General features: G+C 39.7%; 2 protein-coding genes across 4 annotated transcripts in view; one reads left to right on the top strand and one right to left on the bottom strand.

Moving 5' to 3' along the window:
• UBE2N (ubiquitin conjugating enzyme E2 N) overlaps positions 1 to 25,859 on the top strand; it is a 43,778-nt gene that overhangs the window by 7,349 nt on the left and 10,570 nt on the right. The window contains exons 2-3 of the mRNA XM_082350467.1: positions 24,873 to 25,119; positions 25,313 to 25,453. Coding sequence (XP_082206593.1) covers positions 24,873 to 25,119; positions 25,313 to 25,453 — 388 coding nt within the window. The remainder of the gene's footprint in view (positions 1 to 24,872; positions 25,120 to 25,312; positions 25,454 to 25,859) is intronic.
• Positions 6,285 to 25,859, bottom strand: part of NUDT4 (nudix hydrolase 4) — a 43,720-nt gene continuing 24,145 nt past the window's right edge. For 2 of the 3 annotated variants that reach the window (XM_082350464.1, XM_082350465.1), the window contains exon 5: positions 6,285 to 15,695. In XM_082350464.1, the coding sequence (XP_082206590.1) occupies positions 15,523 to 15,695 (173 nt within the window). In that variant the 3' untranslated portion in view covers positions 6,285 to 15,522. The remainder of the gene's footprint in view (positions 15,696 to 25,859) is intronic. The other variant, XR_014233322.1, reaches the window with a different exon arrangement.

Here is a 25,859-nt window from a genome sequence, read left to right as displayed (position 1 = left end):
TGCTTTTTTTTTTTTTTAATTGGCTATTTCCTCTTCCTATTTTCAAACTCCTTTAGTTTTCAATATCATCACAATATGTCACTGTCAGAGGTTTGGTCTGTTTTGGGCAAATCAGTTTTTACTTTTAAAGTCTTTACAATCCAGTGACTGAAGGCACTGTAGCGGAGAAAATACTAGAAAGAAATCTAACAAATGTTACCTTTGTGTCTTGAGACTATGGGTGCTTTTTATTTCTTTAGAGCTTTCTAAGATTTCTTTATAGTTTATACTAAGGAAAATGTTATTGCTGTAAAGTCACTGTGTTTTGTTTTGTTTTTTTTTTTAGAAATATGGGTACTGCATTGGAGGCATCGTAGCATCTGAAATTATTGCTATCAAGCATTTTTTAAATTAATTAATTAATTAATTAATTAATTAATTTTTTTGGCTGTGTTGGGTCTTCGTTTCTGTGCGAGGGCTTTCTCCAGTTGTGGCAAGCGGGGGCCAGTCTTCATCGCGGTGCACGGGCCCCTTACCGTTGCGGCCTCTCTTGTTGCGGAGCACAGGCTCCAGACGCACAGGCTCAGTAGTAGTGGCTCACGGGCCTAGTTGCTCCGCGGCATGTGGGATCTTCCCAGACCAGAGCTCGAACCCGTGTCTCCTGCATTAGCAGGCCGATTCTCAACCATTGCGCCACCAGGGAAGCCCAGTCACTGTGTTTTTAGTGACCTTTAAGGACCATTGGGATTACCATCCCCTTTACCCCCTTACTGTGGAGCAGGGGCAAAAGTGGCTTTAGTAAGCTAGTAAGAGCCCAAGGCCAAATTTCAATCTTCCATAACATTGCGATTTGTCTGCCTTTTTATTATCCATTCATAAAACATGTTTCAGTTCAATTAAATGGACATTTATTGAATGTATAGTATATATTCACTAAGCCAGTAAAAAAGATAGGCATCCCTGTCTGGTGAAAAATAGAGTTGTGAAACAAGAAATTACAGTGAGGTGTGTTATAGAAGAAGGAATATCTGGGATTTACCATAGTCTGAGGAAAGGTATCAATATCTGTTGAGGAATGTTTTTGAACTTGAAGAGCAGGGGGGAGAGTGGACACAGGGAGTAGTAGATGTGAAAGCTGGAAGGAGAGGGAGAGAGAGAGGGAGAGGGAGAGAGAAAGAGGGAGAGAGGGAGAGAGGAAGAGAAAGAGAGCATGAATACATAATATATTCCAGAGATCCATTATGTGTGGTGGATAGTGTCTTATTGTAGTTTAATTACAGGCTTTTGCGTGAGCCCTGTTTAGTAATATAGTTTACCTTAAGATGGACTGCCTCTCTGGGGTGGCATATTCCTCTCCTTCTCTCCTGGGTCCCTGGATTTGGGGAAGTTCGGGGTTCCAGTGAGAAGGAACTAAAGAGCAGGTGGAAAATACATTTGAGGTATCACTGCATCAGACCATAACCACTCTAATGTGGGTTTTAAACAAGATGTTTTTCATTCAGTAAGCCTAGAGATAGAATTATCTTACACTTGTTTATATATTAATTTGAATTTTGTGGTTTCCACTAAGCGGAGGGTATTTGTACCTACTTAATTTCCTCACTTGTATTTAGAGAGAATAAGGAAAAGTGCTTTCCAGTAAAATTCTCCCTACATTTGCACTGCAGTTCTTGCTTTGGCTTTTTTAAAAAAGTCATTTCTTTTCACAGTTGGAGGCACAGTGATTTACAGCTATAAAGCTTGAAATTTCTTACCTTTAGCTGTAAAAGAGCTATTCCCATTAAGTAAATTTTTCCCCCCCCTGAATAAAGTACTCTGTCTACCCTGTCTTTATTGTTGTGGTTCAGATAAGGGTTAAACTAAAAGTGCTGCAATCTCGGTTCAGGTTCCTGCCACTGACTGTGATTAGAGGTCAGTGAACACTTGGCCAAACCTTGCCTATTTCTTATCAGAATCTTCCCTTAGTTTAATTGGGTGGGCTGCTGATGTCTTGAGTGGTAGGAAGTAGAAGATACTTTCTGTGAACACTGGTCTATAATCTGAGCAGTTAGTTTACGGTAGTGCATCAGAATTATCTGGGTGTTTATAAATTTAACAATTGCCAGCCCCAGAATGTTTTTTTGTTATGTTTTGTCTTAAGATCTCCAGATGATTTTGGTGTGCACCTTGCAGAAACAATGGCCTAGTATATGCTTGGCTTCAATGCAAAGTTGGGTAGAATGTGGTAGAACTAAAATCATACATAAAGCCAGTAGTTTCTCATACATAGAAAACAAAAGCATCAGTGGGAACACCGAAGATGTGACATTCTGGATGGGGAAACCCTCCAAGTTTGGTTTAGGGAAAGAGGTTTATAGGGAGGTGACATTTGAGCTGAATTTTGAAAGATAAGTAGAAAAGCGGGGTCGGGGGAGAAGAATGTCATTCCAGGTTAGACATATCAAACTCTAGGAAGATATTTGAGCAGTGCTAAAACTGTAACATGAGTCAGCACTTCTTCACTTGGACCACAGACACTTCAAATGCAGTCTTTTAATTTGAAAGAGTTTTTTTTCCTTTAGAAGCGTAATTCATGGATATATAGTCATTACTAAAAAGTCAATATACATGGGCTTCCCTGGTGGCGCAGTGGTTGAGAATCTGCCTGCCAATGCAGGGGACACGGGTTCGAGCCCTGGTCTGGGAAGATCCCACATGCCCCGGAGCAACTAGGCCCGTGAGCCACAACTACTGAGCCTGCGCGACTGGAGCCTGTGCTCCACAACAAGAGAGGCCGCGATAGTGAGAGGCCTGCGCACCGCGATGAAGAGTGGCCCCCGCTTGCCACAACTAGAGAAAGCCCTCGCACAGAAACAAAGACCCAACACAGCCAAAAAATAAAAAATAAAAAAAAATAAAAATAAGTTAAAAAAAAAAAAAGTCAATATACAAACTGTTACAAACTAAAAATAATCAAGTAATACATATGATTTCCCCTTCACTTTCTTTTGCTATTCCAGTCTCCACTTCATAGAAAAAATGCTAAAATCTTACTGAATATGAAAGGAAAACCAAAATGCTTCATTTTTGGGGGATACAAATCACATATAAAATTCACCTTTTAAAATGTACAATTCAGTGGTTTTAACATTCACGAAGTTGTGCAACTATCACCGCTTTCTAATTCCAGAACTTGTTCATCATCCAAAGAAGAAACCCTCTACCCTTTAGCAGTCCCTCTCTGTCCCTACTCCCTCAACCCCTGGCATCCGTACAGCTACTTTCTCTATGGATTCACCTATTCTGGACATTTCATATAAATGGAATCATACAATACAGCTTTTGGTGTCTGACTTCTTTCACTTAGCATGTTTTCAAGGTTCATCCATATTGTAGTATGTATCAGTACTTCATTCCTTTTTAACTTTTTTTAGCTGAAATTTTTCTAAGTAAATACTTTTAAGAAATTACAATGCTGAATGAAGCAAAGCAGAAATTTTAGCAGGTAAATCTCTATTGGTTCCCATAAAACTAATCACATTTGCAACCTGCATTGCTTTCTAACGTTTAAGAAGTATCCTTTAGCCTTGTGAGCCTTTATTATTATTTTTTAAATTGTCAGCAGCCAGTAAATTTTTATCGTTAAAGATTGGATTTGGGGAATTCTTTGGCAGTCCAGTGGGCACTTTCACCACCGGGCCTGGGTTCAATCATTGGTCACGGAATTAAGATCTCGCAAGCTGCACAGCACGGCCAAAAAAAAAAAAGATTGGTTTTGATTGCTGGAGAATGAAAAATTTGAGCCAATTCTGGTGAATAATGGGTAGGAACAGCCTTGACTTTTATTTTTGTCTTAAGTATTAAGAAACTTTGTGACCTTGGCCAACTCACTTTTCCTGGGCCTCCGTTATTTCTAATTCCTTTTTAAAAACTTCTCGTTGAGACAAAGCCATGATCATTTAATCCTGGAACTGACTTTCCTTTTTGGCCTTTTTTTTTTTCCTTTTTGGCTTTTAAATTGGCTTTAAGCAATTCTCAAAAAAAAAAAAAAAAAAAAAAAAAAAACCCCAGGACAAATGCTGAGTAGTAGCAGTATTCTGAAATTTTGAATAGCTTTCCAGTATAGCTAGTGTGAAGGCCTGTATCCTATGTGCTATGATAGTTTTAAAGCCTTTAAATGTTCATGTTCTCTTGGGGTTCAGACCTTGGACCTTTTCTCATTATATATTCTCCTGAACACATTTATTCATTTTCTTGGCTGCAGTCAGCATTGATCAATGATTCCAAAATCTAGTGGTGAGTTTCAGGTCTCTCCAAGTGCCTACTTTTTATCTCCACTTAGATGTCTTGCAGACATTTTAAAATCAACTTTATTTTACAGTGGAATGTATTCATTTTGCTGTCTCTCCCCTCCCATGCATTAGTACTTTTGGTGTTTCTTTTCTTTATTAATTACATTAACATTACCCAGTTGCCTACAATTTACTTCTGTTTCCTCTTCTCTCCTCCCCGCTCTTCTCTCTTAGACATTCAGTCATAAGCCGACTGAACCTTAGAAATGCCTGTCCTTCTCCTAACCCATTCCTGTCTCCCATCCTCTCAGGCTCTTACCCTCTCCTGCACGTTTTTGCAGTAATCGGAGAACAAATCTTTCTGTCTTCACTTACACACACACACATGTGCTGTTTCCCTCTTTCTTTCTCTCTTCATTTTCCACATTGCCACATTATTCTAAAAACACCCAATGTGATCATTGTTACTCTCTACTGTGTTCAGGCTAGAGTTCAGGTTCCTTAACTTGGCATGCAAGGCTTTTTCACAACCTGGTCTTTTCATCTTAATTCATTGCCATCTCCTTCCCTGTCTCCCCTCTCCTATACAACCTCTGATACTGATGGTGTTTACCAGTTAAAATGATGTATTTTCCAACTTTTGAATTATGCCATGTTGGTAAGGGAACACCCTTTACATGAAATGTGACTGCCCAGCACTCTGTGTTGGTTGGGATTGGGGTTTTTTTCTCTTCTTCGGAGACAGTCTTGACTGTAGTCATGCTTATATTCCTAGTATGAAGTACATTGTGGTACAGAAACTAGAAATACTATTTTCTGCATGAAAAGAAAAATCAGGGATAAAATTTAAGTCATTTGCTTTATTTTCTGAAATCCTGTAAAGGCACTCTAGGAAACAAATGTTGGTCCTATTGTTAATTGAGTCATCATAGTGAAAAAAAACTTTTTTTAACTTTTGACAAATAAAAATTGTGTGTATTTAATGTGTACAAGGTGATGTTTTGATATATGTATACACTGTGAAATGATTACCACAAACTAACATTATCTGTCACTTTCCATAGTTACTTACTTTTGTTGTTTTTGTTCTGGTGGTCAGAGAGATCTCTTTTGTTCTGGTGGTCTACAGATCTCTTAGCAAATTTCAAGTATACAATACATTATTATTAACTATGGTCAGCATGCTGTACATTAGGTCTCCAGAACTTATTCATCTTCTAACTGAAAGTTTGTATCCTTTGATCAATATCTTCCCTTTCCCTCCACCTTCCAGACTCTGATAACCACCTTTCTAATCTCTGTTATTTTGAGTTTGACTTTTTTTTTTTTTAAGGTTCTGCACATAAGTGACATGCGTATTTGTCTTTGTGTCTGGCTTATCTCACTTAACATTATGTCTTTTGGGTTCATCCACATTGTCACAAATGGCAAGATTTCATTCTTCTTTAAAAACTGGTGAAAAGATATTTTAATTTGCTCTTTGTAGCCATCAGAAAAATAAAATATTTGACACTCTTTGGGTCAGGGTTTTGAGCGCCATGTATACTTTTTTAAAAAGCCTGTATACCCTCGCCCTCATGGTTCCCATACATACACACTAGCCTTTTGTTTTCTACTGCTTAATTGATAATAGTGGGTTAGTTGTAACAGGGCCATAAACATAGGAGTTGGAGAAGTCCAATGTCGTCTCCGTTTGTTGTAGGGATTGCACTAGCAGATTTTACTGTATAAGTATGCAGTGGGACTCTGATAGCCAAGAACCCAGTCCTACTCAGCAGGCTTTCGCTCCCTAAGCCCCTCAGGTGTGGATGTAAAAATGCAGATATTTAGGTCCACTATAATGAAAAAAGAAAGTAGAACTTGCATATGTTCCCTCTTATGAGTAATCAAGTTATAGCAATTTTGATATTTTAAGAGTGCACAAGTTACAGCAATTTTAATATTTTAAGAGTGCACACATACACTTCTTTACTGCAAAGTGCTACTTTATTTATTTTTTTCTTTTTTTATAGATTTATTTAATTAATTAATTTATTTTGGCTGCGTTGGGTCTTTGTTGCTGCGCGCGGGCTTTCTCTAGTTGCAGCGAGCGGGGGCTACTCTTCATTGCAGTGCTCGGCTTCTCATTGCAGTGGCTTCTCTTGTTGTGGAGCACGGGCTCTAGGTGCGTGGGCTTCAGTGGTTGCGGCACATGGGCTCAGTAGTTGTGGCTCGAGGGCTCTAGAGCGCAGGCTCAGTAGTTGTGGCGCACGGGCTTAGTTGCTCCATGGCATGTGGGATCTTCCCGGACCAGGGCTCGAACCCGTAATTGGCAGGCGGATTCTTGACCACTGCGCCACCAGGGAAGTCCTGCTACTTTATTTCTTTGGTTGAATCATTAAGCCAATTGGGGTTATGTATTTATGTAAATTATGACCAATGTATGTTAATATTTTAAACATTATGAGTAGTAGTGAGTACACTGAATATCTACTGTGTTCCTTGTACTGATTGTTGACAGGTCCCTCTATTGTTTATGGCAGACTAAAACAAATACTCAAGATAATTTTTTCTGCTTGGTACATATCAGCTACTTCATTTTGCCATTAGCTGGCATGTGTAGTAGAATGATTTAATTCAAATATTTGACTTTAGTAAAATGAAAACCAGTGTATAGCTGGAGCAGGAGGAGAGGGGTAGTATAGAAACACACTAACATTCATTAAAAAAAAAAAAGAAGATTGTATTTTTTAAAGCCCCAAATGTTGCAGTCCAAGTCCAAAGATTCACCTTATAATTATAAAATTGTAGGTGTTTACATTATCATACTAGTTAGTCTCTCTTATTTATATCACAGAATTAATCATATAACTTCTGTTGGAAAACAGAAAAATGTGATTGCGAACTACAGAAATATTGCCCATTTTGCTCAGTATCAAGAGTCTTATTGCTCTCGCATCTACTGAAAAAGCTTTATAATGGAAGTGAGAAAAACTGAGAAAGGTTATTTATATCCTCTGTCAGGAAGATCACTTTCCTTAATCTTGATTTGTGCAGCTTACCTTTTTCTTTAGATTCATTTGATGCCCAAATATGTGAAATTGTTGCCTCAGAGTATTACCAAGCTGTGTGCAAAATTGCTGGACTTTAAATCTTTTATCAGTACTGGAGAAGTATGGTTGGGGAGAAGTTGGTTGTATAGTGGTTGGGAGTCTCAGAATTCTCCCATGATTGTGAAATTCTGTTTGGGTCATTCACACTTGGGTGTGGCTTACTTAGAGCACAGTATCAGATTGTTCTCTAAAGAGCATCTAGCTGAGGTCCTCTGCTTTGAAAGGCGAGGAAAGGTGGCTTTTAGTTAGTGTAGGGTTGGTCCTGACTTCTGTGAAACTCACTTTGATACCAATAAATCCCGAATTTGATTATTTTCTAGTTGTTGGATATGGGCACTGTGGCTTCTGCCTGTGTCAAGTGGAAGGACTCCCAGACATCTGTGGGCCAAGATGCTTGTGTGGGCTCCCTCTAGACATGTCATTTCCTTAACTGGCACAACTGCCCTCCTGCTTCCCAGCTGTCCTTTGTGTCTTTTGCTGAGTGGAGGGCCAGAGGGGTGGGGTGGTACTAGGTGGGGTGCAGGCGGCTGGGCTGATCCTTACTCTGGCAGTCTGTGAACACCTGGGAGCTGTCACATATGTCAAGTTGTTACTTAGGTGACTGAAAGATAAAAAGAGAACTTTAAGGTATTGTGGAGGTAGCAGCTATAGGAAGCAGCTACGTCTCCTAAGTCTGGGGGAAGAAACGAAGAGAAAAAGTTGAAGTTATTAAAATTCAGAAACTTGAGAGAAGGAGCCCTAGCTGGGATCCAGGCCTCTGAAGAGAGTCTCGCCCTCAGGTGGGGGAGCCGGTGGGGCGGTGCGGGGAGAGGTGCTGTGACAAACTGGTTCTCTCAGTGTGGGATAAACTGCAAATTGGATGAATTGCTGCAGGGATGTTGGGTGATGCTCACAGGCACTTCAGGTGGACAAGAAGCCTGGAAGAGGCAAGTCCCCTCTAGCAGCTTTAGCACTGCCCACCCCATCTGCAGAGTTTAACAGGGAGCCCCTGGCAGAGCAGAAATGTGGTTTGCAGAGTCCCACCTCCAGAATCACAAAGTACGGAAGGATAGATAAGTGAGAGATACTTACTTTACATCTGGCATAGATATAAATTTCCCACTGTAGAGGGTTTTGGTTTCTTTTTTAATTTTTTAAAAATTATTTATTTATTTATTTATTTATTGGCTGTGTTGGGTCTTTGTTGCTCCGTGTGGACTTTCTCTAGTTGGGGCGAGCGGGGACTACTCTTTGTTGAGGTGCGCGGGCTTCTCATTGCGGTGACTTCTCTTGTTGTGGAGCACAGGCTCTAGGTGCGCGGGCTTCAGTAGTTGCAGCACATAGGCTCAGTAGCTGTGGTGCACGGGCTTAGTTTCTTCGCGGCATGTGGAGTCTTCCTGGACCAGGGCTTGCACCTGTGTCCCCTGCATTGGCAGGCGGATTCCTAACCCCTGCGCCACCAGGGAAGTCCCCAGTATAGATGTTTTAAACATAGAAAGCTGCCTGACCTTCTGGTGCAGCCCATGATAGGGAAGGGCAAGAAGCTCTTGAGATGTGGCAGTATTTGGCTTGACTTCAGTCCTACAGAATTAGGAATTTATACAGTTTTTAAAAATGTGTGTATTTGTTTTGATTTGTTGGGGGTTTTTTTTTGGTAAGTATTATATACTACAGAGAAATGCCTTTGTACCAAATCACTGGAATCCCCCACTTTATTTGGCCAGCCCTCAAATCTCAGGAAAGACAGAACTGCATGCCTTCAAGTGGGGATTAAAGAGAGAAAATGCCAAGGGAGACAAGTTCCGCCTACCTTTGACTTTGCATTAGCCCTAAGGACAGTGCTTCATATACTACCAGAGCAAGTTAAGAGACATATTTTCTCTTTACACCTTTTAGTTGTAAACTCTTTGTCATTCACCTAACATGAAGGCAGAGGTGTGAAGCAGTGCTGGATGCTGAGGATTCCAGGCTCTAACTATGATGTGTGAAAAGAGCCCTTGACTCTAGAGTGGACTTCTACTGGATAGGCTTCTGTGCACATTTCTGAGAATTAAGTGAAACAATGTATGTGAACATCCAACTCAATTTTAGGGATTAATCCAGTTGTCAGTCCCTGCACATTGGAGTTTTAACTAAATTTATCTAGCTCTCCAGTTCTTTAGGCTCTGAAAGTCTAATGTCCTGCCCAAAGTTTGGCCATTTATTAGTAGTTTAAGGTGTTGAAGTTTCCTTTTGTCTGTGTGGTTCTGGCATTGTACGTGCTATTAACTGAGACAAGAATCCATTAGTTGCAAGCGTTTTGCAAGTTTAGTGATTTTTATTGAGTTAGGAGTTTAGCAGCAAATGGTGTAACTCACCTTGTTGGCTCTCGGTTTTTTCTTCTCGTCTCATTTCTCTCCACTTGCATTGCTCCGCTGCTCAGATTCTCTAATGACTGGTCAAACTGTGTAGTTCCTGCCCCCAAATCCTGGCAAGTACTCAGGTGAATAAAGAACCCTGTTTCCCTAAATTAGGACCCAGTTCCTTCCCTCAGTAAGCTTAAGGCACGTCACATACTGTACTTTTTTTTCTTTTAAATCAACTTTATTAATGTGCAATTTGCATACAGTTACACACACTCATTTTAAGTGTACAACTTGAGTTTTGACAAATGTAAACAGCTGTGAAACCACCATCTCAGTTAAGATTTAGAACATTCCATCACCCCAGCACAGCACTTAAATTAAAAGATCATACTGTTTTGAAGTGTGTTTTCACTTTATATAGAAGGATATCTTTCTACACTGTTACATTTACAGTATCTTTTTTCTTTGTTGTGATCGTTATTTCTGGAGGTGTAGTTTTGAGCACATCCACAGTTTTTCTTTAGGATAGGTTCCAAGAGGTGGAATTCTTAGAGGTTGGGCCAGCATGTAGTCCCACCAGCCAAGTATATGAGATCCAGTTTTCTCCACAGCACTAAATAGCATTGTTTTTTTAATCTTTGACTATTCTGAGTTTTAAGGATTGTCTTGGTAATGAGACATTGTTATTTTCAAAATAGGGTTACTCAAAATGCACAATTTCTTTAGATGATTTTATTTTAAAACTTTTTTTTTTTTTTTGGGTCTTGCACATGTTACAGAATTCAACAAAGGGGGGTACTCACTGAAAAGTGTCTCCACTTTCAGGTAATTCCTTTCCTCAAAGAAGCCATTGTTTACTTGGACAATTTAAATCAGTTATTTTATGATTCTGTAGCCTGTTTTTTTTGTTGTTGTTCAGATGTATTTTTACATAATATATTAGCTCACATTGCCAGCAAGCCCTAAGTCTAGCATTCATATTCTTTAGATGTATGGTTGCATTGTTTCAGAGACTCAGGCTATCCACATGAAGTGGATGAATTTGACCAGTATTACTGTACACAGGTGCTGTATCATATAATACTTCTGCCTTAGTATGTAAATTTGTGCTTATTTCAGTTATATTAAAATCTGAGTTGTTGTGGTCATTTTCTCCTGTGGCTCAGTAGCACAGGACAAAATAATCATCTGAAATCACAGAAGAATAAAAAAAAATTATATGTACTAAGTTATACTCCAGCTGGATCTCTTAAGATTATTTAACTTTCAACCAAATTTATAATCTTTGAAATATTAAAATCCTTAACCTCATGTTAATTTGGTTTCTTGAGCAATTTCATTCCAAATTCTTCCAAAAACCTTGAGGCAGAGGACTGAATCTTTAATATGTCAGCCAGTTAGTACTGAGCAAATGATCATTATTGAAGTTGAGGAAAATGACTATTGGATCTTCAAAGTTGCTAAAGGGGCAAGAGAAACATAAGCCTGCTATCTCTGGTGCTTAGTATTTAGTCCTTTAAGTGCACAACCTGTAGGGAAGGTACCAAGGCCAAAGCTTTTGAGCAAAAAGTTTGAAATAGTTTGTGAAAATTAGGTTTGGAGTTTTTAAAAAGTCTTTTTTTTTTTTTTTTTTTCCCACATGCTCCAGCCATATTACAGCCACCATCTGGCTCCTTAAAGTCTTGGGCCTACCATTTTTGGAAGTTCTTGGATCCCCCTTTACCCAGTCAGTAGTAGTTAGATCTGTTCATTCAGCTGGTACAGAATGTGAGACGCTGTGTGGTGCTCAGCATTGGGACTGCAAACATTAGACCTGGGCCTTGACCTATAGGAACTGGTGTAGTTGGGACACCAACAGTAGGGTGGCGAAGTGCGTAAGGGATGGCCTTCTACAGAAGGTACACCCCTGCTTTCCAACAGTATTCAGTAGCATTTAGTCAGTTGCTTACCTCTTAACTGACAGTTGACTTTCAAAATTGTAGAAATGCTGCTTTGTGGGCAAAATAATGCTTTATGGCTTAAATGGCTTAAGTCTACTTCCTAATTCTCAAGAGCAAAAGGATTTTGTGTATGTGGAGATGTGTGGTTATGTGTGGAAGGAGTACAGAATCTGGGGCCAGGCTCTCTGGGCTTGATTTCTAGCTCTGCCAAATACTAGCTTGGACATCCTCACTTGACCTCTCTGCTTCTTTATCTGCTTAATATACTAATCTAGCTCTAGGGTGGTTGGGAGGGTTGGATTGCATAGAACAGAGCCTAATGTAATTCTGACCCTTATTTAATATTGCTTACTACTGTTTTCTGATTTTGCAAAGATACTGCCTCACTGTAAGCCTAAGAAGAATGAACGTCTTTTGTGTGGGAAACCTATGATTGTCATTTCGTATTTGTTCAACAAAATAGATAATATTAAACATAACTCTGAAATGGGGCATAGATTTTTTTTTTTTTTTTGTGGCTGCATTGGGGCTTTGTTGCTGTGTGTGGGCTTTCTCTAGTTGGGGTGAGTGGGGGCTACTCTTTGTTGCGGTATGCAGGCCTCTCATTGCAGTGGCTTCTCTTGTTGCAGAGCATGGGCTCTAGGCGTGCGGGCTTCAGTAGTTGCAGCACGCGGGCTCAGTAGTTGCGGCACGCAGGCCCTAGAGCGCATGGGCTCAGTAGTTGTGGTGCATGGGCTCAGTAGTTGTAGCTCGTGGGCTCTAGAGCACAGACTCAGTAGTTGTGGTGCATGGGCTTAGTTGCTCCGCGGCGTGTGGGATCTTCCTGGACCAGGGATCAAACCCGTGTCCCCTGCATTGGCAGGCGGATTCTTAACCACTGTGCCATCAGGGAAGTTCCATGGGGCATAGATTTTTAAAGCATAGTGAACACCCATTTGTCAACAGTGGGTAGGGAAATGGGATGTTTGGGGTAAATAATATATTTTGATTTTATTAGAATTATCATATATGTAGTCAATTTTCCATGTGTTAGACAATACTAAACTTTATTTTTACAGACGCTAAACTGAAGTTCTATTTTTAATCCAGAGTATTTAGGATTTTGCACTGCACAACTTCAGGGGGTGTCATTCATGCAGACTGTGATGTGAATGGTCCTCTCTTGGAGCTGTGCAGTGTGGCAGACTTGTTACAGGATGCTTATTTGGGGGAGACAGACCCTAATATCGGATTGCTTCCTAATTTATCACACAGTTGCATGCAGAGTGTGAAAAAAACTTAATTTTTCCTTTCTGGTGGTTTGGATTTTGGACAAAATTATGTCAGTGACACAGATGGATTGAGAATTCAAATCTGGACCAACTGTAACTTGTTTTTGTTTACCTCACTGAAAATTTCAACTGCTGAGCTTCCATCTGTCTTCTTGTCTGTTAATATCAACAGAGGCCTTTCCTATTAGTGGAGTCCTCAGGCACTTAGCACTTAAATTTTGCTGTGATTGCCACATTTAAAACCTGAAATAACTAGTAATCAAGGAAAAGGATTGAATAAATAATATATGGTAGTTGTAGAAGTGTAGCCACTAGCTGGTAGGCCAGGAAAAGTGCCTGTTTATGTCATATGGTTTGCAAAGAATATTGATTATCTATAAAGCAACCGGGAAAGCACCGTGCAGGGACATAATAAGTGAAAAAGTGTAAACACATTAAACTGTTTTTAAGGACTTTCGTCTTTGTCAGAACAAATACAAATGTACTGGAATATTAACCGGATTTTGGTTATTAGGAGTACAGCGATTTTAAGTTGATTTCATACGTATTTTTCTTTAATGAGCAGGTGAAATAAACTTGGGGGAAAAAGCAGGTATCATTCGCAACAAATTTCTTCCTTATTTAGGTATTAAGCATTGTCACAGATACTGGGGATACAGTATATTCATTTATATCCCTTCCCTCAATAGGGAAGATGAAATACTGAGTATTGAACAGTAATTACAAGATTAAAGCGTATTACAAAAAGGGACCGTCCAGTAGAAGGAAGCATATAGCAGTAAGATTTAACTCATTCCAATAATAAAATGTTTAGCCAAGTTTAGTGCTAGAGGGAACCTTTGAAATGTTCAAGGGACTAAATTTTAGTAGATTGGGGAGGTAAAAGAGTTTGTATGGTTGTATAACAATTTAGTACAATTAGAACTGGGATTAAGTTCTGATTCCTAGCTCTAAAGTTTTTTCCCTAGTAGGTACACCAGGATGCCTAGTTGAAGTTAGCTCTCTAACGTAAATTAGCTCCCTCTTTAAAGGCTCTTAAACTAGGTAGAAGTTCTTTGATAAAGAAATTAGCCAGCTTCAGTGCTCTCCTCCTTTGACCCCGTTTAATTCCAAAGAGATAGCTGCTTCTTTTTTTATTTTTTTATTTTTTTATTTTTGGCTGTGTTGGGTCTTCGTTTTCTGGGCGAGGGCTTTCTCTAGTTGCGGCGAGTGGGGGCCACTCTTCATCGCGGTGCGCGGGCCTCTCACTGTTGTGGCCTCTTTTGTTGCGGAGCACAAGCTCCAGATGGGCGGGCTCAGTAATTGTGGCTCACGGGCCCAGTTGCTCCGCGGCATGTGAGATCTTCCCAGACCAGGGCTCGAACCCGTGTCCCCTGCATTGGCAGGCAGATTCTCAACCACTGCGCCACCAGGGAAGCCCAATAGCTGCTTCTTAACCTCTTCATTTTACCCGCAGTCTATTAGCTCTTTTTTTTTTTTTTTTAATTAATTTTATTTTTATTTTTGGCTGCGTTGGGTCTTTGTTGCGTGCGCAGGCTTTCTCTAGTTGCAGCAAGCAGGGGCTACTCTTCATTGTGGTGCACGGGCTTCTCATTGCAGTGGCATGTCTTGTGGAGCATGGGCTCTAGGCACACGGGCTTCAGTAGTTGTAGTACGCAGGCTCAATAGTTGTGGCTGGTGGGCTCTAGAGCGCAGGCTCAGTAGTTGTGGCGCTCGGGCTTAGTTGCTTCGCGGCATGTGGGATCTTCCCGGACCAGGGATCGAACCTGTGTCCCCTGCATTAGCAGGCGAATTCTCAACCACTGCGCCACCAGGGAAGTCCCCAGTCTATTAGCTCTTAACCTTTCCTTCACTTTCTTTTCTATCTAATTTAGACTTTGTTTTCAGCAAACAATGGAAGCCAACTTTGGCTATTTTAATCTGCAGTAGTATTTATTGAGTTATGAGATATCTAACACAGTCTTTAGGAGTGCCAAAGAGAGAGGCAGTCAGGAACAAGGCTCAGACTCACATCATGGACTTCACTGTGGACATCGCATGCAACACACGCTACAGTGTGATTGCTGATGCCAAGTACAGGAGGCTGCACTTGGTTGTCTAGAGGTAACTACTGCTGTTCTCTCCAGAATGGATCCTTATTTCTTAGCTTCTGATGCACAGGTTTTTGAATGAGCCTAGGTCTCACATGCTAGGTTGCAAGAGAGTTAGGAAATAAGACTAAAGCTTCTGTTGAGGGAGGTGAGGATCCGTGAAGGTTGGGAGGTGTGATTCCCAAAAAAGGGCGTTCTAGCTGTTGGGTAGCCAAAAGCGATGACGAATGTCTACTACGAACCTCATTTTGCCTTATGCTGCCAGTCAGTCCTTCTGTGTGACCATAGATAAGTTTTTCTATTTTCTGCAACAGTTACTTCAAATTTTCGCATTCTTTTTTTAAAAATTATTTAATGGTTATGTTTTAAAAATATTTATTTATTTATTTATTTTTGGTTGTGTTGGGTCTCCATTGCTGCACCCCGGCTTTCTCTAGTAGTGGTGAGTGGGCACTTCTCTTCATTGCAGTGTGCAGGCTTCTCATTGTGGTGGCTTCTCTTGTTGTGGAGCATGGGCTCTTGGTGTGCGGGCTCAGTAGTTGTGGCTCACGGGCTCTAGAGCGCAGGCTCAGTAGTTGTGGCATAAGGGCTTAGTTGCCCCGCGGCATGTGGATCTTCCCAGACCAGGGCTCGGACCCATGTCCCCTGCATTGGCAGGCAATTCTTAACCACTGCGCCACCAGGGAAGTCCCTCGCCTTCTTCTTAAGCTCCCAACCTGAACATTGCACTAAGGAAGAGGAGGGAAAGGTATGAACGAATGGGGAATTTTTACCGTTGCTTAATAGTGGATAGATTTATAGACAACTGTCTAAATTCACACATAAGGGCCTTAAAATGAATTATCAACTTCAAACAATGAGTTAAAACTTTGAGAAAGAAAGAAACCCACAATCTAGATCATTTCTAACTTGAGATGAAATTTTTAAAAAGAACGTGTTCACTGGTTTTTGCTAATGTATCACTCATAATTAGTGTTCACCATACAGGAACAGGCATTTAAAATTTTTCCCTGTTTCCATTCAGGATGAATTCAGAAGACTTTCTCTCCCCCACCTGCTAAGTTACACACTCCCTACCAGAATCTTAAATGTGCAAGTTTTTTTTTTTAATGGGTTTATTAACAGTGCCTTAAGTACCTTGGCACAATAGCAATCCCACTGATGAAGTGTTACTAAGTTATTAGGTCCTCTCTTCATTCAGAGGTCTAAGATATCATTCCTAAGACACAGAATTCATTAAGATGGACAGTTAAAGTATTCAAATCACTAAAGACTTATTTTTATTTTTTGAGCTGGTGCTAAAGTCATTTCAAGCCATGAAGTGTTATGGCATCATCAAATAAGAAACCAAGAGAAATGGGGAAACATAACTTCTATCAGTCTACTAATTACAGTGCTGGGTATTCAAAGGACATTTTTACCACCAGGAATTTCATGAGTGCTATATGAAGGAGCAGTTGATACTGTCTTTAACTGTGATGTCAATATTTAGAAATCTTTCAAAAAAACAAAGGGAAAAAAAGATGGAGATGTAAAGTTTCTGTCTTTCCAGAAAACTTTTAAAGTGTCTTTAGAAATAGCCGAGAAAAAATATGCCCCCAATCGAGTCCTGTTGTTCATATAGTGTCCCTAACTCACACCTGTACCTACTCTAAGACCTTGAGATACCCCTTCTAAAACGCATCTTCCAAAAACTGACTTTTGGAAGGGGGAAGGGTAAGCTGGGACGAAGTGAGAGAGTAGCACTGATATATATACACTACCAAATGTAAAATAGATAGCTAGTGGGAAGCAGCTGCATAGCACAGGGAGATTAGTTAGGTGCTTTGTGACCACCTAGAGAGGTGGGATAGGGAGGGTTGGGAGGGAGATGCAAGAGGGAGGGGATATGGGGATATATGTATACATATAGCTGACTCACTTTGTTATACAGCAGAAACTAACACAACATTGTAAATCAATTATACTCCAACAAAGATGTTTAAAAAAACCCTGACTTTTATGTATATTTATACTCAAATTGAAATAAATTCCTGGGTTGGGAGGGGGCAAGGGACTCTGTTTTACTCTTACTTAGAGTTAGTTGATGCCACAATACCACGAGCAAAATAAGGAATTAATGTATTTGTTAGTAAGTTCATATTTCAAAGTCACAGAACATTTCTGAGCATAATGGTTTGTGTAATATCAGAGACAGAATGGATTACCATATAACAGATAGTTCGGGTCAAAATGGTCAAAAGCCCGCGCGCAGCAATGAAGACCCAACGCAACCAAAAATAAACAAATAAATTAAAAATAACCATTATTAAAACTTAAAAAAAAAGCAAAAATTGGTCTATACCAATTTTTAAATCAAATATAGCAGATTTTTTTCCCTTCCCTATTTATCTTAGTAAGACTATATACTTCTTCAGTTGACAATCCCAAAAGAAAAAAATAAGTGACATGGCTTAATTTACCTTTTTCATGAAGCACTTTCTCATGATTATGAAGCCCTTCCTTAACTTCTGTGCTATTTACTGTCCTGCCAAACATTTGATATTTACTGTTTGTATTGTTAATTGTTTTTCTATTTACCATTGAGATTAAGAAAACAGGCTCTGAAGCTACAGTGAGTAGAGCCCAATAGCCTAGATTTCAAACCTGGCTCTGTCACTTGCTAGCTTTGGTTATACTGTTAAGTGGTCACTCTTAGTTCCTCATTTTCCTCATTTGCAAAATGGGTCTGAGGATTAAATGAGTTAGTAATACATTTAAAGCACTTAAATCGGTATTTGACCTAGTTTTTTTATTACTTGAGCTTTTATAGATTCTCTGCTGATCTGGGAACACTGCTTGATAATTGCCTACGGTCCCTGACCTTATGGAATTTACAGGCCAGTGATGCGGGAGGAAAAGAAACAGACTGCAACATAACCTGATGTGTTTAGGGGGCAAAAGAATTGGGAGGTAGTAGACAAGGAAGTCAAGAAATTCAGCCTAATAGTTTTCCTTGTTGGATGCATAGTTTGTTAGTAGGATTTTCAGATTTTTGTCCATTGTCACTGATTGGAATAATCGTACATGCCGTTCCTGGGGTAGAAGTTATTAACTGACAGCAGGTATATTAATCCTTCTCGTCAGCTCTGTGTGGGACCTGAGTGTGCATGCATTTACTCCTGGAAGAAGCCTTTATTTAGCACTTACCACCACCATTTGCTAGCTGGAGTTCCCATCTTCCAATAGTGTAGGGTCTGACAAGTAAACCAAGTTATTGTGCTAGTTATAGTAAGAGGAGTGGAGGTATTAATGTGCAGGAAACTGGAAGTATAGGGAGATGCTTCCAGACAAATTCAGACCTGAGAAATAAGTTGGTTGGATATACTTAGCCTTTGAAAAGTCCTTCTCTGGCTCCTAAGTCTCCGTTCCTTTTCACTGAACTTAACAGAAGTATTGAATTGGTCTTGGGTTGAGGAGAAAAATTAGAATGGAGAGATTTCTTGCCCAGGTCATCCCACCCTATCTATTGGGTGTTACTCCAAGTGGAACACAGGAGTACTTTCCTAACTGTTACTTACCGGTCTGACTGGAAATAAAGCTTTTCAACAAAGTGTTATCTTGGTATCCAGAGCCTTTGAAGCAGTTACCTCCATTTTTCCGTCTCTGAGTGTACCACCAAAGAAAGGATGAGATTTAAGTGTGTGGGAGTAGAGGGAGAAAAAGGAGGAGGAGGGTGTGCCTTGAGAATCATTAATCTCATCTAACTTTAGGATAAGCATTTTAAAAAACAGTGAATTAGGGTAAAATAATTAACTTTTATGACTGTCAGATTTTTCATTTGCCAAGGAAAAGGGGTTGATATAAGTAGATGATGTCTTATGTCCACTAGGGGGTAGTGTGGACCATAAAAATTAAAATTATTTCTCACCAAATAACCCTTATTTCATCGTGAACTTGCCTCGTTTGAATTAATTTTTCTCCATGCAGTTTTTTTTTTTATTTGCTACCAATCATTTTCAAACACAGTCTTGTGACTGTAAAAACAGTAACACACATTCCTGTCATTAGTGATTCAGATGTTCTGACATTACTTTTTTTTTTTTTTTGGCCGTGCTGTGAGGCTTGCAGGATCTTAGTTCCCCGACCAGGGATCAAACCTGCACCCTTGGCAGTGAAAAGCCCCGAGTCCTAACCACTGGACTGCCAAGGAATTCCCTGACGTTACTTTTCATAAAGAATTTTTTGAGGGGAATATAGTGATGCTTTAAAATTTCTCTACCAAATTTTACTCACTATATGAAGTAAGTTAAATTATTCTTAATGACCTGTAAGTAAAATCATCACAGAACAGGATTGTCTTGTGTTTCACTGTGCTATATGGTACCAGTCCCATGTGGAGATTGCAGTTGAAAAGTGTCTAGTTCAAATTGGTATGTGCCCTAAGTTTAAATTACACACTGGATTTTGAAGAGTCAATATGAAAAAAGATTATAAAATATATCAATAATTTTTATATTGATTACGTGTTGAAACGCTATTTTGAATATATTGGGTTAAATAAAATATTAAAATTTTACCTTTTTCTTTTTACCACATTACTTTTTAAAAAATTAATTAATTAATTTTATTATTTATTTGGCTGCACCAGGTCTCAGTTGCAGCACGCGGGATCTTCGTTGCTGTGTGCAGGATCTTTAGTTGCAGCATGCGAACTCTTTTTTTTTTTTAATTTATTTATTTTTGGCTGCGTTGGGTCTTCGCTGCTGTGCGTGGGCTTTCTCTAGTTGCGGCGAGTGGGGGCTACTCTTGGTTGCGGTGCGCGGGCTTCTCATTGTCGTGGCTTCTCTTGTTGTGGAGCATAGGCTCTAGGCGCGTGGGCTTCAGTGGTTGCAGCACATGGGCTCAGTAGTTGTGGCTCGAGGGCTCTAGAGCGCAGGCTCAGTAGTTGTGGCGCATGGGCTTAGTTGCTCCACGGCATGTAGGATCCTCCTGGACCAGGGCTCGAACCCGTGTCCCCTGCATTGGCATGCAGATTCTTAACCACTGCACCACCAGGGAAGTCCCTGATAGAGTTATTGAGTATAGTCAGATCTTAGGCGAGATGAGCTAAAAGATCCACAATTGCAATTTTGTGTTTCAGAGAATATTCTAAATGGGGAAAAACCTAATTGCTGTAGATATAATGTGTTGGGGGTATATATAGTTAATAAGTGGGACAGCTTTTCCTACATGAAAATTACCACTCTTTTTCTAAGAGTGGTTTATTATCTAAAATTTTACTGTACATAATTCATTACCTTAACATTTGTAAGACCTTACATTGTTTCATAGTGCACACAAATTATTACTGAACCTAAAAACAGGAAAAGTCCTAGTTAATGGAGTTTAGTTGATTGAATGTTAAGTGTTGTCATTACTGTGGTGTTATTCTGGGATTTGCTCTTTGAGTCCCAATAGATCTATTGATAATCAGATCAATTTGATGTTATTTAAATCCTTTAAAGTATTTGTAGCATGAACTGCTATATGCATTCTGTAAGATGACATAGTTTCCTTGCGACCTAATCTTGTTGCTACTTAAATTCATATTCTCCTTTTATGTGCTTCCTTTTCTACTTTTTGTAACCAATTTTCTAAACTAGTCTACATTATTTTCTATTCTGCAGGGCCTAACCTAAGTTCTACCTGGGATTCAGTCCCAGGATTGCTTTTAAACAAATAGGATCACAAAATGCAACTAAAGGTTATTGTTTTCTTTAAAAACAAACACTGTTATTTAATAAATCTTGAGACTTGTTACTGTGCTTTGTTCTTACCCTAGATTCTTTTTGAGTTGGTTATAATGTGACTGTGGGCTTCTTATGTGATTTCATTTGCCAACTCCTTATACAGTGTTATCTCATTTGCTCTTCATAGCACCTCTGCATGAGATGTAATGTTAACTATATAGATGAGGAAGCTGAGGCTCAGAGCAATGTAAATAACTTGCTCAAAACTGTAGTTAAGCAATGCACTAGTAATTTGAACCCATTATTTCTAGACTTGAAGAATACTTCACTGTCTTTCTACCAAAGGATAGGATAAAACTAGAACGTGTTTCACAGTTAACCATGTGTGAGAGTAGTAGCAGGAAGGATTTTATTTCCTACCCAGTTTTTGCCTTTTTAGGGAAAAAAATCGACAACTTCTGTGGGAGAGAGTTGTTCCATTTGGTTTGGATTTTATTCTTTTTTTCCTCCTGTAATTTATGCTGTGGGTTTGGGAAATCAGTGCTGTGTAGTCAAATAATTATGCATCTATTCATTATATCAAAATCCGTTAGGACTTGAGAGCATATAAAAACTATTTCAAAAAGTTTTCCATACCCAAGAGCTTATTCTAGAATGTGCTCCGATTAAATCTGATACTTGATCAGGCCACATGATATGTTTAATATCTACGTTCTTTAGAAAGACTGTCTGATTTTGAGGGTGAACTGAAGATGAGGAGAATGCCCTCTCTGCCTCTGACAGTGTGTACCGAGAGTGATTTTGAAGCTATTTTGGGATGTGATCGAAGGCCCTTCTGGAAGCTTTTTATAACTTTGAATAGAGCTACTATTTTGTGTAACCAGGGAATGGTGTTTTGGGGCTCTTGGACCCCAGCTTTCTCTTTTTTTCCCCCAGTCTCTCTCTTTATGGCTTTCTAAAAATATGAAGACCTGGGGTAAAACAAAAGGAGAATGGAGGTGAGGAGTCAAAATTCAAGGAATTTTACCATCCACTTCTTTTCTTATTCCTTCATGCCTGCTGTTCATCCTGATATCTTTACTTTTTCTCTTTTGTTCTAGTTACATGTTGGAGGACTTCCCAAAATGGGAGGCTTCTTTATTGCCTCTTGAGATTTTTAATGCTCTAAAAATGTTTTACTTTGTTTGAATCTAAAGAATATTTTGCTGAAAGTAGTGTATAGCATTTCAGTTTTTGATTTGCCCTTGCATTGCCATGATTAAAACAAAACAAAACAAACTAGTCTTGAATTAAAGTACTAAAAGCATTACTTTAAATGAGTTTAACACATTTTGGGAAAGGATTTGATTTTGTATCTGCATCTTGTGACTATTTCAATATATAACCGTGCTGACAGAGAAATCTTTTTTTAGTATATGCACTGCAGGCTGTAGAGTGAAGTAGTGTAAGGTGTATAATTTTTCTTAAGTGAAGGCAGTGTGAATACAATATTCTCATTCATTGATTTTCATACCTAAAAGTTTAAATACTGCAGTGTTCTAAATGTTTTTGACTACACATACGTATTCAAAGTGTTGAAAATATATTACTAATATATAAAACTACATGTACTATTATTGTCAGTTTGTATATTGAATATTAACATTTTTCTGGCTAAATAATTTATAAATATAAATTAGATGATTTCTTCCCACACCTGAGTGGATTCTTTTTCTTCTTGTGATGTGCTCATCCTGCTTTGAATAACATTAACGTTAAAGATGAAATTTCTGATCGTTTATTCCTCGTTCTTTGTAACATTAGATAGATTCATAAATCAGTAAGATATTTACTGAACATCTATGGTGCCAGGCACTGTTCTAAATGCTGAGGATATAGCACTAAATAAACAAACATCTCCCCTTCTGTGTTACTTACATTCCAAACAAAACAAGTGAGATGTAATATGTTCAGAGGCCCTGGAGATAAAGTTGGTGGTGGGGGGGAGCAGGGATAGAGGGGGAGGGTGTGGGCTAGGGTGGAGTGGGGTTTGCAGATTCAATTATGGAGGCTTCACTGAGAAAACACATTTGAATGGAGATCTTGGGAACTGGGTGGGTGAGCTCTATAGAAAGTTGGGGGAAGAAAAGTGAGCACAAAGCACCTGAGGGAGGAGTATGCCTCGCAGGTTGAAGAACTACAGAGAAGCTAGTCTGGCTGGAACAAAGCAGATGAGGAGGTGGGTAGGGTGGCAGAAGCATAGCTGAAGATGCCTAAGAGATAGGTGGAATGAGGGGATCATGTAAAGCTTCTTTTGGGGGGCATTATAAGGACTTTGATTTTTAAAAGTTCTGTGGAATACAGATGGGAGTTGAGGGTCAGAAGCAGGTAGAACAAGTTAGTTGGCTGTTGCAGTCTGCCAGGTGAGAGCTGGTGGTGGCTTGGATCAGAAGTGTAGCAGTGGAGTGATGAGACTTCTGTCCAATTCCGGGTAGATTTCGAAGTTCAAGCCAACAAAATTTGCTTATCAGGTTAGATGGGTGGGGTATGAAGGAAAAAGGTGGATCATTTGGAAGGATGGATTTCTGGTTAACTGACACGAGGAAGGCTTTGAGGAGGAGCAGGTTGAGGGTGGGGAAAGGTCCTGCTAAATTTGGGATGCGTATTAGACATTTAAGAGCAGCTGCCGAGCAGACATATGGATAGAAGAGGCATGATTCAGGGAGATATCTGTGCAGGATATGCTTTTGGGGCTTCAGCATATATGGAGTGGACTGAGTATTTAAATTCATTGGACTGGATGAGATCACTATGGAAGTGTGTAGGCAGAGTAGAAGACCTAGGACAGAGCCCCGGCGCACTTCAATATTGGAGTATTGGGGAGGTGGGAAGAAACTGCAAGGAGATTGCTGCCATTCAAGTAGGAAGAGAGCCAGGAGAGTGTGGCTTCAAGAAGCTGGATGAAGCCTTGCAGACCAAGGAGAGGGCAGACCAGCTGGGTAAGACGTTGTGTTTAAGTCAATTAAGATGAAGATTAAGCGTTAGCCATTTGATTTTACCATGTGGGAATCATTGATGACCTCAACAAGCAGGTTGGTGGCTAGAGCCTGATTGGAGAGTTGTGTTCAAGATAGGAGGGGAGGAGAGAAATTGGAGACATGCAAGTATAGATAACTTTCAAAGAGGAGCAAAGCAATGGGGCAGTAGCTGGTGGGGGAGAGTCAGGTCAAGGTCATTTTCTCCTTTTTTGGGGGGAGAAATTACAGTAAGTTTGTACAGTTTGGGGAAAGATCCAATAAAGAGGGGAAACTGATGATTCAAGAGAGGAAAGCGATGCTAGAGCAATGTCCTTGAGTAGGTGAGGAGATAAGATCTAGAGGAGAGGTTGGTCTTAGCCAGAGTGACAGCCATTTCATCCTTAGTAACAGGAGAAAAGGCGCAGAGCACACAAGCACACACATGCGGGTTGGTATACAAATGCTACAGTGGGAACTTAAGGAGGTTTCTATTTTCTCGAGAAATACAAAGCAGAGTTATCAGCCAAAAGTGAGGATGTGGATGGAGATATTGGAGGCTTGAACAGAGAGGAGGAAGGATATTACAGTTATTTAGGAGGGAGAAAGATGGAAAAGAGAACTAATGATATGATTGCTGAGGGAGCAGGAAGGGTCCATTTGAGTCATTGTCAATTTTAGAGACTAATCAGCGTGGTTGTGTATATTTCTCTAGCCCTGTTTAAGTGCCTAGGCACTTGTACTTATTTTGTTCCATTATATTTTTCAGAGGGGAGATTTTCAGTGGCTTTAAAAACTAAGTTTACTTTTTAAACAGCTTGGTTTTGGTGAACTTTAAACAGAGCAAGTTACCTTACCTATGTAGTAATTCTAGTGTTGTTTTGGTTTTTTTTTCTTCTCTTTCCCTTGAGTATAAGATCAGTTTCATTAGTCTAATTTTATTCTCAACATATTTGTAGACATTTGTAGCTGGAATTGTATATGATGTCATCAGTATTTGCTTGCAGTTGCTTTCAGCTGATTGTGATTATTTATGTTTTTTCCTTTGAACTTTGCATTTTATTAAGCTAAATAAAAACTGTTAGGGAGATTGGAGAGGTTCTTTTATGTCCAATTCCAAGAGACAGATTTTCTAACTTTTATTTTGGTGTTTAGCAAAATGATATTTGTTTCACAAATGTGTTATGTTTTTCTGTTGTAGGAAACCCAGCGTTTGCTGGCAGAGCCAGTTCCCGGCATTAAAGCAGAACCAGATGAGAGCAACGCCCGTTATTTTCATGTGGTCATTGCTGGCCCTCAGGATTCCCCCTTTGAGGGAGGGACTTTTAAACTTGAACTCTTCCTTCCAGAAGAATACCCAATGGCAGCCCCTAAAGTACGTTTCATGACCAAAATTTATCATCCTAATGTAGACAAGTTGGGAAGAATATGTTTAGATATTTTGAAAGGTAAGTGTTATCTTTATCATTATATGCTATTAAGATTTCTCCTTTTTCTCTTAAGCATTCCCTTTTGAGAATCTGAATATTGTAATCTTACCTTATATAATAAAAAGACCACAGAACTCTGTAGGAGGGAAATGCAGCAGTTCTGTGGCTGTATTTTTCATGCTTGGTCATTCTGGGCCTGTTGCCTTCGTAGATAAGTGGTCCCCAGCACTGCAGATCCGCACAGTTCTGCTATCGATCCAGGCTTTGTTAAGTGCTCCCAATCCAGATGATCCATTAGCAAATGACGTAGCGGAGCAGTGGAAGACCAATGAAGCCCAAGCCATAGAAACAGGTACTGAATATTCATTCTCCTTCACACCACTTCCACTTTAAAAAACAACCTGTACCTTTTTTGGGGGGTGGGGGGTGGGCGGGGGCTGCACTGTGCGCAGCTTGCCAGATCTTAGTTCCTGGGCCTCGGCAGTGAGAGCACCGAGTCCTAACCACTAGACCGCCAGGGAATTCCCCTGTACCACCGTTTTAAAAACATCGTTTAGAGCCTTAACAAGAAAAAGAAAAAATACATTAAAAGGAAAAAATCAGATCTTTCTTATAGTATGTAAATAACCTCTTAACAAAAGATGTTCAAACGCCATCTTATAGCCTGCTACATGACTCCCAAATTTAAAGAGGACCTGTAATTGGGAGATCTTGGACTCTTGTATAACTACACATGATTTAACAAATACCTGCGTGCC

This window comes from Balaenoptera borealis (genome assembly GCF_965194805.1).
Source record: "Balaenoptera borealis genome assembly, chromosome: 13".
Lineage (NCBI taxonomy): Eukaryota > Metazoa > Chordata > Mammalia > Artiodactyla > Balaenopteridae > Balaenoptera > Balaenoptera borealis.
The sequence above is the reverse complement of the archived record's forward strand: the minus strand, read 5'-3'. Positions and strand labels throughout refer to the sequence as shown.